The 16,150-nt window shown below is 40.6% G+C and overlaps 1 protein-coding gene across 4 annotated transcripts in view; it reads left to right on the top strand.

The window, feature by feature from the left end:
• The window catches only part of DPY19L3 (dpy-19 like C-mannosyltransferase 3), an 87,407-nt gene that overhangs the window by 52,713 nt on the left and 18,544 nt on the right, over nucleotides 1–16,150 (top strand). For all 4 annotated transcript variants that reach the window (XM_053604968.1, XM_053604969.1, XM_053604970.1 and 1 more), the window contains exons 9-15: nucleotides 2,377–2,508; nucleotides 4,202–4,303; nucleotides 6,463–6,536; nucleotides 6,719–6,877; nucleotides 11,530–11,652; nucleotides 12,046–12,157; nucleotides 12,876–12,932. In XM_053604968.1, the coding sequence (XP_053460943.1) occupies nucleotides 2,377–2,508; nucleotides 4,202–4,303; nucleotides 6,463–6,536; nucleotides 6,719–6,877; nucleotides 11,530–11,652; nucleotides 12,046–12,157; nucleotides 12,876–12,932 (759 nt within the window). The remainder of the gene's footprint in view (nucleotides 1–2,376; nucleotides 2,509–4,201; nucleotides 4,304–6,462; nucleotides 6,537–6,718; nucleotides 6,878–11,529; nucleotides 11,653–12,045; nucleotides 12,158–12,875; nucleotides 12,933–16,150) is intronic.

Raw genomic sequence — 16,150 nt, 5'->3', positions numbered from 1 at the left:
TTGTATACGTGTGTTCATAGACGTGTGACTCAAAGCCAGAAATGTAAAATGTACCCAAATGTCGCTCAGCTGATGAATGTGTGAACAAAATGTGGTTATGTCCGTAGAGCAAATAGTACCCAAAAATAACAACATTGATGCTAGCACATGGACGAGACTTAAAACATTGTGCGGAGTCAGAGAAGCCAGTCACAGAGACTGTATAGGAAGTGTGCAGAATACATAAATACATAGAAACATGGGTTAGTGGTTGGTGGGGCTGGGAGAGGAGGATACCAAGGAGTGACACCTATGGAGATGGAAGTGTTTTGAAGTGGTGAGAACACCTTAAAATTAGACCGTAGCGATCACTGCACAGCACTGTTCATATACCAGCAATCATGACTTGTGTATTCTCAGGGGGCAAATTTGATGGAATATGAATTATAGCTTAATAGGGCTGTTAAAAAGGAAGAAAATACATTTGCTTCTCTAACCACTAATTCTCCTTTAAAGAATCTTTCCTAAGGAAGTGTGTTCATTCGTTTAATATTTATTAAGTGGCACATTCCTAGTGGGGTTCTTGTAGTTGCTAGGAATACAGAAAGGAGAAAACATAAGTAACTAATCAGATATAATGACCTGAGGTTTCAAAACATGGGATGTTGATTATAATGTTAATTTAATAATAATAATAGGCTGGGAAGACCTCAACAGTCTAGTGAAATAAAAATGACGGCATATGGTGGCGTGTTACAAAACCATTTAAAGTTTAAGTTTTCACAGAATAGTCATTCATGCAAGAAAATTACGTTGTGTAATATGAATTATCAAATGCTATATATGAAATATACACTGCTATGAAATCAGTGTTATTTCTAAATCTAGATATTTCTAGGTATCTATAGCTATTTCTGTAGATACTGGGTTTTGACTCCAGAGTCCACCTTTCTGTCAATTGCTGTTTCTTTTTTATGTTTCTCTAAATTTTTAAAATCTACAGCAGGGTACATTATCTCTGTAATCCTGAAAACTGTGATCATCCATTTCCCCGAGTTTCCATGAAGGCCGAGCAGAAGCACTCAGCTGCTGCAGCCTCGCTCCACAGTGCTGAATGGGGTTCGTTTCCCTTGAGCTTGAGAGAAAAAAACCACAAGGAAAATCAGATTTGCTGCTCAATAAGACTAGTATTTTTCATGTGCCAGTGTGAGTGTGGGGTGGTCTGATTGGAGAGAAGGAAGCAGAGAAAGTATGGACTCTGTCAGGGACCGTCTGTTTTTCTTCACGGCATGTTTTTGTGTGCAAGTTGGTTGCATTTTGCTTCCTTCAGAGTCAACCTGTTGACAGTTTTTACTCCCTCAAGAGTTTTCCTTAATGAGTGCTTATTATGTGCCAGCCATTTCCATACGTTTCTACATCTGATTCTTCTGTGAGCCCTTACAGCAGCTCTGTCAGGAAGGTATAACCATCTCTCTTTACAGATGAGCCTTTTTTTTTTTGAGACAGAGTCTCACTTGCACCACATTAAGTACACACAGCAAGTTGATCCCAGAGTCAGGACTCCAGGGCCGGTGCTACTGACCCCTGACCACCGTACGAGCCTGCCAGCACGCAGAGAGGGACCCCGCCTCAGGGCGAGTTTCCACCCCAATCAGGGGGTCTAGGCATGCACATGTACACAGAGAAAATGAGGCATCTGTGGTATAGCCCTGAAGTATACACTATGGAAAACTGGGACATAATGGAATGCGTAAAGTACTTACTATTTGCTGTAAATAATAACTGTAAAAGAATTTTAAAATGAGAGGCCAGGCACAGTGGCTCACGCCTGTAATCCCAGCACTCTGGGAGGCCGAGGCAGGAGGACTGCTTGAGCTCAGTTCAAGACCAGCCTGAGAAGGAGTGAGACCCCATCTCTACTAAAAATAGAAAAACTAGCTGGGCGTTGTGGTGGTGCCTGTAGTCCCAGCTACTCGGGAGGCTGAGGAAGCAGGATCACTGGAGCCTAGAAGTTTGAGGTTACTGTGAGCTCTGACACCATGGCACTCTACCCAAGGTGACAGAATGAGACTCTGACTTAAAAAATAATAATAATAATTTAAAACTGAGGATTACAGACAGCACCTGCGCACTCCCTAGATCCACTTAGACCATCGTTTGCCTCCTGGACTCACTGTCCCTGTTCATTTGCCCTTTTCATCGTGTTATAAGATGTTTAGTGTTCTGTCCTTAAAAGGACATGGTATGGATATGCTTTAGTGGCCTTTTCCAGACTGTGTTTCTTAAAGCCAAGTGTGTTTTCTGGGTTCCTTGTACCCTGGGGTGTACCCCCTTCTGCCCAGTACAGGGCGTCTCCTGATGAGATCTGCTCAGCCGGCTCCCCTCTGCTCGTTGCAGGCGACGTGGCTGTACGGCATCCAGATAGCCGTGTTGCTCCTGGTCTGCGTTCTTCAGTTCTTTAATTCCATGATTCTCGGATCATTGCTTATCAGTTTTAACCTTTCAGTATTAATTGCAAGAAAATTTCAGGTAGGACTTTTTTGTGTTCTTTCTGAAAGTAAACTTCTTTTAATTGTGTGGTTTGCTGGGCCATATTTTCATGCAGCACACAGAAGAAAATTAATGGAAAAAAATGTATGAGCTGATTCCCACTCAGAAGCATGAGCGGCGTTATTGGCCCTTTTTAAGTGCCTGTGCCTCCTGTGGCTTTTTTGAGCCTTCTGGGGGTCCTGTGCCATCCCTTTGTTTTTAGAAATTTGGAATCTTACTTCAGGGAATAGCCATAGAAGCTTAGCTGAATGTCATTGATTTAAAGTTGAAATGAAAGAGAAGACTGTTAGCCGCTGTGTGTCTGGACTCCACAGTGAGGAGACTCTGGCCGTGAGATGTGTGCTCATGTCGGGTTTCCCACTGGCAGGTCCCAGGGGTAGTTTGATATAGAGACACAACTCTCCTCCTGGGCCTTCCATACCTTACTGTTCATTTCTAACTGAATTAAAATTTACTGTGTTTTAAGACTGTTGAGAGTCTAAATAAATAATAGAAATAGAACAATGGGACATTTCCCGTATTGTAAAATCATGCTTGAAAACATTGACCTGATCTCTTGGCTTTATTATATAATTAAAATTCTTAAATTTACATGAGTTTTAAAAGTCATTTGTTTTTGCTTAAAATTATTGCAAAACCTATTTCCTTTCTCATGGGCTATAAACGTTTCTACATCACGAAGCCATTTTGTTTTCTACTTTGGGAAGAATAAATCCTTTTATTTACTCTTTCGAGTGAATTACTATAGACAGACATAAACAAAGATTATTTTAAAAACAGGCCTTTTAGTTGATTATCAAGAATACTAGTTCTCATTCATCCTTTTAATCGTAGTTATAAATGTCACTCGTCGGGTATTTGAACTCTTTTGACATTCTTTTTTTTTTTTTTGAGACAGTTTCACTATGTCACCCTCGGTAGAGTGCTGTTGACATCACAGCTCACAGCAACCTCCTACTGTTGGGCTTAAGCGATTCTCTTGCCTCAGCCTCCAGAGTAGCTGGGACTACAGGCGCCCGCCTCAACACCCGGCTATTTTTTTGTTGCAGTTGTCGTCGTTGTTTAGCCGGCCTGGGCTGGGTTCTAACCCACTAGCCACGGTGTCTGTAGCCAGTGACCTAACCACTGAGCTACAGGCGCTGAGCCTTTTTTGACACTCTGTTTGACAATGTATAAAGTTACCTAAAGGTTATAAGAAAACTATTACATATCAAGAAGCACAGTTTACTTTTTTAATACTGTTGAGTTTTTGTAAGTTGGGTTATAGCTATGTCTTGTGACATAGGAGTTAAAGTATAAATGATGTAATGATTTGTTCAGTCAGCTTATCTGAGCAGCTTCCCCCTGGCAGACCCCAATACTCTGATTGCAAACATGTTTAAACAAACTAACTCTGGTTGTGAAGATGTTAAAAAAAATAATAATAAGGAAAAAAAACTAGCACACGTTTTTCTATCTCATGGAGCTTGTTTTTGAGGGGTTCATATACTATTAGGAAGTTGAAATAGTAAGACAATGAAACCTCATAAAGATTAGTAGGCTATTTTTCCATATGTATTTCCCCTATATGTTGTATGATCCCAGTTGTAAATCTTTAAGTAATCTCATTTTCACTGTTTATTGAAATTATATCAAATTTTAAGAATTAAAACACAGTTCTTCTAATTTCTAGAAAAATCTGAAAACTGGAAGCTTCCTTAATAGGCTTGGGAAACTTCTGTTACATTTGTTTGTGGTTTTGTGTTTGACACTTTTTCTCAACAACATAATTAAGGTAAGTTAATAAAATGATATTTGATGTATTTTTAAATTGCTTTATGGCATTAGAGATAGTTTTTGAAACTTTTTTTGTTTTTTAGAGTCAGAGTTTCACTGTATTGCCAGGCTGGCCTCAACTTCTGGGCTCCAGCAGTCCTCCTGCTTCAGCCTCCCAAGTGTACAGAGGTGCAAAGCCACACCCAGCTTGTTTTGAACTTTAAATTTTGAATGATACAATTCTTGCTTTATAAAAAGTGTGTTAGCATTACTGAAGAGTTACGGTTTTAGTTTGAAAGGCTCAATTTTAACTTCGTCTTAGTAACACGGGTTATTTTGTTGATTTTAGTCATTGGTTTCTATGCAGTCTTTCTAAATGCTCTGCCTTGAATGCACTCACCTTTTAAGTTACTAAACTTTTTTAAAGCTCAACTTTAAAAGCATTAAACAAATATTTCTTTAAATTTAAAAAAATTCTTTTTAGTATCATAGTGTACGCCTGGTTTCCTACACTGTGGTACTGAAAAAGAAAGTGACATGATTTTTATTGGGTTCAGTTAATAAATAAACTGGCCTCACTACCTAATGTCTGCTAGAAAGAACAGTTGAGCTCATTTTTAGCAGATGTTCCCCAACATTTAACCGACTTTAAATTAACAACCCTAACAGCAGAATAACACATTCAGTAGCTTGGGCATCCATTTGTTATATGTCTAGTAGGAGCTTTGCTAAGGTATTTTTTAAGTGCCCCAGGGACTCTGCCTAGTTTAACATGCTTCATTTTTTAGCGGCTCTATTTTTTCTTTTTATTGTTTTTTGAAGGCAGGTTTTACTTAAGAGTATATTTTTTGGACCATGATGTCCCTTTTGCTTTTATGCTGGAGCAAAAACACTCTGATTTCTTCAGATGATTTTGCCCTTCTGGGAGGCTGGTCTCGGGGTAAGAGACGTCTGTGGAACAGGATCTTTCCCCATAGACAGTTGTAGCCCTTGCTCCTGTCAACTGTCAAAGAAAAACAAAGGCTCTTCACCCGACCAACCATGCTAAACGCCTTACTCCAAGTCCTTGTCACCATGCTCTTAAATTCTGTGCAGTTCAAAATTTGTCAAAAGCTGATTTGAGCAGGACAGTTGGCATTTTTGGAAGACTGGCTGAAAGATACGCAGTTCATCCATTTGCCCACTCTGCGTATTCAGTGGTCTGTTCTCAGAGTAAGACAACAGGGCCTGCATCCCTGGACCGCTGGGTTCTGGCTCCCTAAGAGTAACATCTATTAGATTACGCTTGACCTGCAGTGAGAAGATTAGAAATAAGAGTGTTTGAAACTCCTGACTGTTGTTGCTGTACCCATGGGAAAGATTGCTCTCAAGCCTCGGTTCCAGGACTGGTCAGCTCCCTTCCGAGCAGCTGGTCTGTCTACTTTGTGACCCTGTAGGTAACACGTATGCGTTTCTCTCTCTCTTGGCCTTTACTGCTCAGAAGCGGGAGACCATAGTTGGCTTATCTGTATGGAATACATTTTGCGAACTAACCTCAGTTCTGGCTTCATCTTGTTTTTTTTTTTCCTATCTTCATTTTTATTCTGCTACAGTTTTCACCATTTGTTATGCGGATTTTTGTGAGCTGTAAATTGAAAAGAAAATTGTGTGAATTAAAATTGTAATTACTAATGATGAACACCAGCATTTGTCTGTTCTACCCTTGAGGGTCTCCACTGTCTTAAGCTGTGTTTGAGTGGAAGAGTTTTTCACCAGTTGTTTCTGAACTAAAAACCCCAAAGCAGAACAGGCTTTTTGGGCTGCCCCTCCCTCTGAGGTTTCAGACCATCCTGCTGTTCGTTATCTGGTCTGAATAACTGTGTTCACTGGGCTTCAACCTTCTCCCTCTCCCTAAAACCAGACAACTCAGCCTTTATCTATTTTGCATATTTAACTTATGTATAAGATATTTTTTGAATAAAGGATTATGCTAAAATGGGGGTTGTAGAGGGAAAGGAGGGAGTTTAAAATTTCCTGCTTTAGATTTCCTTACTTCTGAGAACTACTGTGAACACTTACTAATTTTGTACACACACACTCCCCTATGAAATCGAACACCGAATATGCATATTCAGTAGGAAATGATCAGGAAACCATGCCTGAGACACTAATAGCAATTTTTTTCTCTCTCCCTGATAGAAAATCCTTAACCTGAAGTCAGATGAACATATATTTAAATTTCTGAAGGCAAAATTTGGGCTTGGAGCAACAAGGTATGACTGCATTGGAAATCTGTTTGCTATATTCTATTAAAGGGGGAGGTACTTTAAAACTCAAATCGTGGTGGTTCCTCAACTATTAGTTGCAGACTGGTTTTAACAAAACGTATAATGTAGTTATGTTGGTTCCTTGCCTTATATTGAATCTAATGCTTTGCTTTCCGTTTGCTCCCTAGGGATTTTGATGCAAATCTCTATCTGTGTGAAGAAGCTTTTGGCCTCCTCCCTTTTAATACATTTGAAAGGCTTTCGTATACTCTGCTATTCTATGCTTACGTGCTTGTTCTGTCCGTCACGGTGATCACAGCCTTGGTTGTTGCCTTCCGTAACCTCAGGTACGGCACATTTCAGACCCTCAAGTGCGGCACATTTCACTCAGGTGCGGCACACTTCGCTCAGGGGCGGCACACTTCGCTCAGGGGCAGCACACTTCATTCAGGTACGGCACACTTCGCTCAGGTACGGCACACTTCGCTCAGAAATGGCACACTTTGCTCAGGTACCGCACACTTCGCTTAGGTGAGGAACACTTCCCTCAGGTACCGCACACTTCCCTCAGGTGCGGCACACTTCCCTCAGGTATGGCACACTTCCCTCAGGTACCGCACACTTCGCTCAGGTACGGCACACTTTGCTCAAAAATGGCACACTTCACTCAGGTACCGCACACTCAGGTGCAGCACACTACCCTCAGGTACGGCACACTTCACTCAGGTACCGCACACTTCCCTCAGGTGCGGCACACTTCACTCAGAAATGGCACACTTCGCCCAGGTGCAGCACACTTCGCCCAGGTGCGGCACACTTCGCCCAGCTGTGGCACACTTGGCCCAGGTGTAGCACACTTTGCTCAGCTACGGCACACTTCGCTCAGGTACCGCACACTGCAGAACCTCAGGTATAGCATATTTCAGAAACTCGGGTACGGCACATTTCATTATTCCGGTATGGCACATTTCAGAACTTCAGCTATGGCATATTTTGAAACCTCAGGTATGGCACATTTTAGAACTCTCAGCACTTTGCTTTATTGAGCATATTATATGTTGCAGAAAAATTGCTAAATTGAAAATCTAAATATCAGACATAGTACAGTTCAGAGTAGTAGTATTCACCTTAAAGGGGAAACATCTGTAGTTTGCTATCTCTAGTAGTGAGGTGACAACACCGAGTACAGCCCCGGTGAACACTGGTCTGGGTTGGTTCTTAGCTTGCACACTTGAGAATGAAGTGATCTTTCAGCCAGTTATATAACCTTTTGTATTTTCATTTCTTTATCTGTAGACTGAAAATACTAAAAGTAGTTACTCTATAGAGCATTACGAGAAATATTTAGTTAATATGAAGTACTTAAAATAGTGTCTCATGATTAGAAACGCAGCTGTAAGCTGGCGTTCGTTGTTATTACTGTTGACTCATAAGTCACTGTTTGGTTACCCTCATTTCCTGTGTTTTCCTACCTTCTTCCTCTGGCTGTCTTTTAAAATTCCTCATGAAATATCAAGAGTTAATTATTGTTCGTTTGTTTTCTTACTTCTTATTTCAGGGTTCATAAAGTTCGAGTAGACCATAATTATTAACGTCTACTCTTAAGTGTTAAGTAATAGTTGCCAGTGTTTTTTAACTTAGCGTGTCTACCAGTGTACTGAAATAAAATAGAGGATATAAAGCTTTTTAGAATACCTATAGGTTGCATTTATTACCTATATTAAATTGAGAGAAAATTAAGTGAAAGGAGTTGTAGTTATTCCCATTTGTGACAGCTTAATGACGCTGACAAGGAAGCCCTTTCTCTACATAGTTACGCTGCCAATTAAGGTGCTGGTGAGCTGTGCTTCAGAGCCACGGAGTGTCATTAAAATGAGTTGAGATCAGTTGAGGTGTTTCACGATTATCAAGAATGAGGCAACACTGAACCATGAAAATATCTCGCTGACTATAAACTAGTTAAGTATCTTTCAGAAGTATTCTTTGTTTTTTATACCTAGCCCAAGATAAAATTTAGGACTGTGACAGTAGTTGAAAATTATTCTAGATGTGATTTAATATTATTCCAGACACCAAGTGTCAGCAGGACTGCACAAGGCCACCTAGTAGGAAGCTCTCTTGGCCCAGGGTGTCCTTGACACTGTGCGCATGCTCAGTGACCCCAGGACTTATCAGAGGGAAAGGCATTAGAGTAACTGAGGAGCGTAACCGTGCACAGTCCTGCAGTACCTGCCAGTGGGGATATGTCCCGAGAAACTCACCGCCAGGCAGTTTCACCATTGTGCAGACACCGCCTGTGTACTTACCCAAACCTACCACACACCTCAGCTGTGTGCCATAGCCTGTTGTCCCAGGCTACAATCCCATACTGTACAAAATGTTGCGGGCAATTATAATACACTGGGTTAGTATTTCTGTATGTGAACATATGTGAGCATCTAAAGGGAACAGGTATTAAATATAAAAAATATGGTACACAAGATTAAAAGGGTCCACTTGTATATGGCACTACCATGAATGGAGCTTGCGGGTCTGGGAGCTGCTCTGGGCGAGCCCACGAGTGAGTGGGGAGTGAATGTGAAGGCCTGGACATCACTGCACCACGTAGCCTTTATAGACATGCTACACTTAGGCTGCACTAATTCTATAAAAAGAAAAAATTGCACTATCATGTTACAGTGTCCCTAAGCGATAGGAAATTTTCAACTGCATTATAATCTCACAGGACAACCCTGTGTGCGGTCTGGGTCTGTTAACTGAAGTGTTGTGTTAACTTTTAAGTAACTTGCAGAATATTTTACCAGTGCCAAGTGTTCAAAGCATTTCTACCTTTTTAGTACTGGGAAGTAGGATGCGATTACACTTAGATGGCTCATCCACATTGGAGTGACGGCTACAAGTGAAAGGGCACCATGTTCTGTATTCATAGGATTAGTAAGAAGCTTCTAGCTTGGCTGGTGGGGGTAGGGGGTGGGGGGCAGGTGTTGTAGAATTCTCCCAGGTGTCAAGGGAAGATAAAAGCATATGTTCTCCTGTGCAGAGTAACCTTTTAGTATCAACATTGAAGCCAATGTGTGCGATGTATTATTTCAGTAAAAAATGGTGAAGACTGCCTTAGAGTATCATTTTAATTTTCCTGTGTATCTGTAGTACTGAAAAGATGATTTCTAGGAAATAAAATTCCTGTGGTTACACATGTGTCTAGAGAAGCGTGAAATACCAGTAGGACCTTCACGAAAGCATCATTTTTATCTCACACTGGCAGGCCTCACTGTCTTCTTTTCTCCACTCATCAGTCATAACGTCACTCAGGTGGAGACAACCCGACAGTGTGCTCTTCCCAGTGGGATGTGTTCAACAGCCCCCCTTTCTGTGGGGACTTGTTTCAAGACCCCAGTGGATGCCTGAAACTGAGGGTACTTCTGAAACCTGTATACTACAGGGATTTTTCCTGCACATACATACCTATGATAAAGTTTAAATTCTAAATTAGACACAGTAAGAGATTAACAACAATAACTAATAATAAAATAGAATGATTATATCAGTGTGCCACCATCAACTACTCTTGTACTTTGGGGCCATTATTAAGTAAAATAAGGGTTACTTGAGCACAGGAAATACCCTGACATTATGGTCAGGGCTGGACTCTGTCTCAGAGTCCAGAGAGGGACAGCAAAGATTTCATCCCATAGCATGCAGCTCAAAACTTACACATTGTTTATTTTGTGAATTTTTCATTTAAAGTTTTTGGACAGTAGTTTCTGCAGTAACGAAAACCATCAAAAGAGAAACCATAGATGACGGGGGTAATACTGGACGTCACGACCTTGTGAAGAGTTCTTGCCAAACAGAATGAACTTGACTCCCATAAACCTAAAGATCTAGTTACAGGTTCACAAGAAACCTGGGAATAGAAAAATGTATTACAGGGTGGCGCCTGTGGCTCAGTGCATAGGGCATCTGCCCCATACACTGAGGGTGGTGGGTTCGAACCTGGCCCCGGCCAAACTGCAACAGAAAAATAGCCGGGCATTGCGGCAGTTGCCTCTAGTCCCAGTTACTCAGGAGGCTGAGGCAGAAGAACCGCGTAAACCCCGGAGTTGGAGGTTGCTGTGAGCTGTCATGCCACGGCACAAGTAGCTGGGACTATAGGTGCCTTTCGCAACACTAAGCTAGTTTTTCTATTTTTAGTAGAGACGGGATCTCACTGTTGCTTAGGCTGGTCTTGAACTCCTGAGCTCAAGCAATCCACCTGCCTTGGCCTCCCAGAGTGCTGGGATCATAGGCGTGAGCCACTGCACCTGCCCAATGGGCTTTTTTTAAAAAGGGGGACACGGTAGGGGATACTTTTATAGATTAAAAAGATATTTAAAGAGATATATCAATGAAATGCAATATGTAATCTTTGGATCCGAACTCAAAGATAGGAAACTACCTGTAAACAATTGCTACTAACATACTAACAGGGATCTCAGATATTAGATGATGTAAGTAATTAATGTTACTGGTATAACTATAATTAATGTGGCTAAATTTGATAGAAGTCATCTCTTGAAACATACAGCATGAGGTATTGGTAGGCTGAACATGATTTTTGGTTCACAAAGGAACTGAACTCCAAGTTTTTGGATATATTTTTGCTTTTGTTTATTTGTAAAAATTTGAAAACTGTTAGTAATAATTGGTCAAACATCTTTAAATCTCTTCCAGTTTCCGTGATTCCAAAAGGTTTTTGTTGTTGTTGTTGTTTATTGAAGCACTTTTAAGTTTTTACTTAAAGACTGCTGGAAATTTTAGTTTCTCTAATTACCAATGCACTTATATTGTAACACTTTTAGCCTCGTAAATTCAAAGTTGATCGGTGCCAATTCCGTTCATCTTAGGGAAATAATACATTTCTTAATACATAAAGACATGAGTTTATTACATCTTCTTTAAGATTTAACAAAGTAAATTTTTCCCAGCTTTAATTTTGTATGTTTGCTGTTTGATTCAGTGATTCTGCAAATCAGCAATCCCTGGGTAAAATGGGAGAGTGTACAGTTAACCTGAAGCCAGAAACTGCTTATAACTTGATACACACCATTCTGTTCGGATTCTTGGCCTTGAGCACCATGAGGTATTTTTTGTCTTACCTTTTTCTTTGATATATTTTTTTTAAGTTGACCACTGTTTACTTGACATGACTCAGCAGTATAATTTGGTAACTAACAGAGATCTTCATTAATGACTGTGTCTCCCATAAAACTGTCCTAATGGCACTGTCTTCTCCCAGTACAGAATATTACTAGGAATCCAATTTTCTTAATCAAAAACATTTCTCTGTGTTTTCGTACATGATACTGCTCACAGACAAGGGAACTAATAACTGACTGTTAGGCACCTGGTCTCTGCGTAGGTTCAGTAAGTGGTCACTGTGGTAGCTGTACAGCGGCCTCAACAGGACCTGGGGCCCCCAGCTCGTGCTCAGGCCTTCCGGCATGCGTGATCTCTCCTGTCTCCATCCCCGCAGGATGAAGTACTTGTGGACGTCACACATGTGTGCCTTTGCGTCGTCCGGCCTGTGCAGCCCCGACACCTGGCAGTTACTGCTGAAGTCGGTGCATCTGTACAGCCCACGGAGGGTCTGTGTTGTCTCTCTGTCCATTTGCTTTCTATGATTTTTAGTGTAGCTGCCCATACAGTCAAATAAAATGGGTACTCAAATTTGAAGCTCAGAATAATTGATGCATTATTTTATAAGAAATTATTTTTCAAATTTTATTTTTAAAAAATCATTTATTTTTCCCCAGACGATATAGTTTAGATAATGTTCATTATACAGAATCTGAAAATTTAAAAGAACACAAAAAGAGAAATTAAGTCCTTTCTTATCTGAATAGTAACTATGATTATTATTATTATTATATATTTTCCTGAAAATAATTATTTTGAGTGTATGGTGATGCTCAGTAGCCTGCACGTGTAGTTGGGATTGCTCTGCCCTGCAGGCTCACCGGTGGCACCCTGGTAGAAGCCACACGCTTTTGGGGTGACTGGAACCGTTGTGTTGACTCAGTTGTTGGGGGTATTGGAGACTTATGCACCATTAAATTATATTTCTGTTGTTAATAAAAAGGCATATATTTTACAGTGCAAAACTGCAAGGCACAAGTGTTCAGAACACCTGGGCATGATGGTGTAAACCTGTGAGACCCAGCTACTACTCCGAGGCTGAGCCCGGAGGATCGCTTGTGCCAGGCGTTCAAGGCCAGCTTTGGCAGCGTAGCAAGATGCTCCATCTCTTTAAAAAAAAAAAGTGTTTAAAATACATGCATTCTAAATAGTTTCTCTCTTACATAGGTATGTATAATGCGATATTCAGTACCGATACTAATACTGCTCTATCTGTGCTATAAGGTAAGATGGATTTTCCTCATTCTTGTAATTAACCTATTTGGCAGAGTAATTGCTTTGAATCATATATTTTTTCCATTATTTGACAAAATAGAGTTGTTTGTGGGGAATATATGTATCTCTTTAGCTTCTTATTGCAGTTAGCATTGATAGGAAAACTGATGTTTTCCAAATCACTTTAACAAGTAAAAACATAACAAAAATTACTATAGTACTAGTTAGTGGTTCTCATTAATTTTAGTTTTGACTCAAACTGTTCAGCTGAAGCAAAGTCTGAAAATGAGGTGTTTGTCAGACCAAAGCAGATAGCAGAGATTGTTTTATCCAACTGAGCTCTTGCCTTCTCTTAAAAAAATTATGTATTTTTTAAGTTTAGGTTTATTTTTCTTCTAATTTTACTTTAAGTTAGAACAACGGATTTCAAACTCTACTGTATGGGAAGTAAAGGTGGGGTTGGGTCCTCACCCACAGAGAGGGTAGAGCAGCTCAGCTTTTGGTTTTATTTACTTACACAGTAGACCTTCTGTAAGTGACCACTCAGGGCCTGTAACAAACTGGTCAACATAAGGAACTAGGTCTCTGGTGCTGACAAGTACATGTGGTGCATGTCCAGTCTACAAAAATAAGGTCAACTGAAAGAGGTGGTCAGTGTGGTGTGGTGGCCAACTAGGGGGGTTCTATTGTATTTTCATGTAAAATTTTGTGAACCAAAGGTTTTAGGCTAAAAAAACTGTGATAAACACTATCCTGTAAATATTTCAAAAATGTTCTATCATGTTACAATATATCAAAACCTTTACTATCATAAGCTGAGCTCTGTGCTGACTCTTAGATGTTGGAAAACACAGACATAGATTTCTGCCTCCCTGCCTCTCAGCATTGGTCTAATGTATTATAAAAGAAATGAAACTTACTGAGCACCTAAGAAGCAGCACTGAAGGATTAAAGAGGTGTATGTTAAAGGAATCAGGTAACGTCATCTTCCCACCAGTGATTTTTCCCACAGGAGAGACGGCTCCTCCTCGTCCTCCTCCCTCCACTGAAGGTGTGCTTGAACTGTGACAGTCTCTCCCACTGCCTGGGTGCATGAGGTCCCAGTTTTCTTGTTGTCCCAGCTACTTATGGAAATTTTATTAATTTTTTAAAAAGGCGTTTGAGAACCAAGGTCTCTCTTGTTCTTTTTTTCTTTTTAGAGACGGAGTATTACTTTATGGCCCTTGGTAGAGTGCTGGGGCATCACAGCTCACAGCAACCTCCAATTCCTGGGCTTAGGTGATTCTCTTGCCTCAACCTCCCAAGTAGCTGGGACTACAGGCGCCCGCCACAACGCCCAGCTATTTTTTTGTTGCAGTTTGGCCGGGGCTGGGTTTGAACCCACCACCCTCGGTATATGGGGCCAGCAGCGCCCTACTCACTGAGCCACAGGCGCCGCCCTGTCTGTCTCATTCTTAATAAAATTGAGGAGGGGCATTGCAGAGGAAATGGACCTCGCTGCCTTGGCCCTTCCCTTCCCTCACGGCCCCAGCCAGCAGACAGCAGCGTCAGCCTCACCTGGAAACTTGTTAGAATAACACAGGTGTTTGGCCTCTCCAGACCTACTGAATCCGAGACCCCAGGCGTGGAGTGCGGACATCTATCTGTGTCTCCACCAGCCCATCAGGCGATGCTGGGGGAACATGAAGTTTAAGAAGCCCCTACTAGTGGGGTTTCTCCGTGGCGACACCGTGGACATTTGGGCCATTTAACACCCTCCTCACTTTCTACCCACTAGATGTCAGTAGCACCTCTGTCCCAGTTTCGACTACCAAAAATGTTTCCAGACATTACTAAACATCCTCTGGGGTGAGAGGCGCAAAATCTTTCCTCTCACTGCTCTTAAAAATTACCACTGTAGAAGAATCATGATAGTACTGGGGAAAACATCATTTCCTGAACATCCATGTAGCCTTTCCGTGGGTAAGAGGCAATATTCTAAAGAGTCCTCTGAAAGATGTTCGGCCTCACCTCTCTTGGTCTAGAACTTCAGGAGACATCTGTACATCACCCTTCACGGTGTAAAATAGTTCAGATGTTTCCCCTTTAAAAACTTGTAAAATATAAAATTACAGAGAAAATAAAGGTGTTATGTACATTAGGGATTACCCTGACACTGAATATTTTCCCGCTGTTACAGATTTATCTGTAAGTAATGTGAATTCATGTTTCAAAGCTGGGGTTTATATAACAATTGTAATGAGGGTTTAAAATTTCTTGTTCATAATATCAGTTTTGCTGTACTCTCTTTAAGATAATCTTATTAAAAGGGAAAAGCATGAACTAATCTCTAAAGTTAAAAATTTAATGAAATTATTACTCTGGATTTGATTAACTTATTTGGGTTGCTGAGATCTCTTATAAACTACTGCTCACGGTTAAAAACAGCAGTTAGTTAATTCAACACTTTCGCATTGTTTAAGAAATTTGCCACAAAATTCTTGGTAGATTTTAACATTCATTTGCAGAGTTAATAGCAAATTTCAAACTAGAAAAATACCTAATATCCATTGAATTTACAGATTTTAAATATGTTTTATACTGAAAGAATTAGAGCATTTCATTAAAATGTTGGCATTCTATTGCTAGGGAAAATGGATAATTGAAGTATTACAAAGGCATCATTTAATTCAGTGGTTCTCAACCTGTGGGTCGCGACCCGGACCCCTTTGTAACAAGGAAAATACATCCTGCATATTTACATTACAATTCATAACAGTAGCAAAATTACAGATATGAAGTAGCAACGAAAATAATTTTATGGTTGGAGGTCACCACAACATGAGGAACTGTATTAAAGGGTTGTGGCATTAGGAAGGTTGAGAACCACTGACTTAATCTATAATTTTTTATTTTATCTTCTCCAAAAGCTAGAACTGTAAGTGCTGACACCTAATTTTCCATCACCAGCAATTTCCCAGATTTACTCCCCCGGCCCCAGGAGACAAGGTTAGAATGAGCAATGAAAATGGCCAAAGATGAGATGACCAAAGAAAACAAAAGTGACGGGTACAGCACAGCCAGAGACCACGCACGTCAGGCCTTGGCTCTGCATAGTGGTTCTTAAGGAAAGTTACCATAATTTCTACTTGTTAAGCAAGATCATTATATTTTCTGCGTCAGTGAAGCCCAATACATTGTCGTGGGTCTCCTATGCCAAGCCGTAAAAAGAATTCAGCAGTTAATAT

The sequence above is a fragment of the Nycticebus coucang genome, chromosome 10 (genome assembly GCF_027406575.1).
Source record: "Nycticebus coucang isolate mNycCou1 chromosome 10, mNycCou1.pri, whole genome shotgun sequence".
NCBI classification, from domain to species: Eukaryota; Metazoa; Chordata; class Mammalia; order Primates; family Lorisidae; genus Nycticebus; species Nycticebus coucang.
This window is presented reverse-complemented; position numbering and strand designations above follow the sequence as displayed.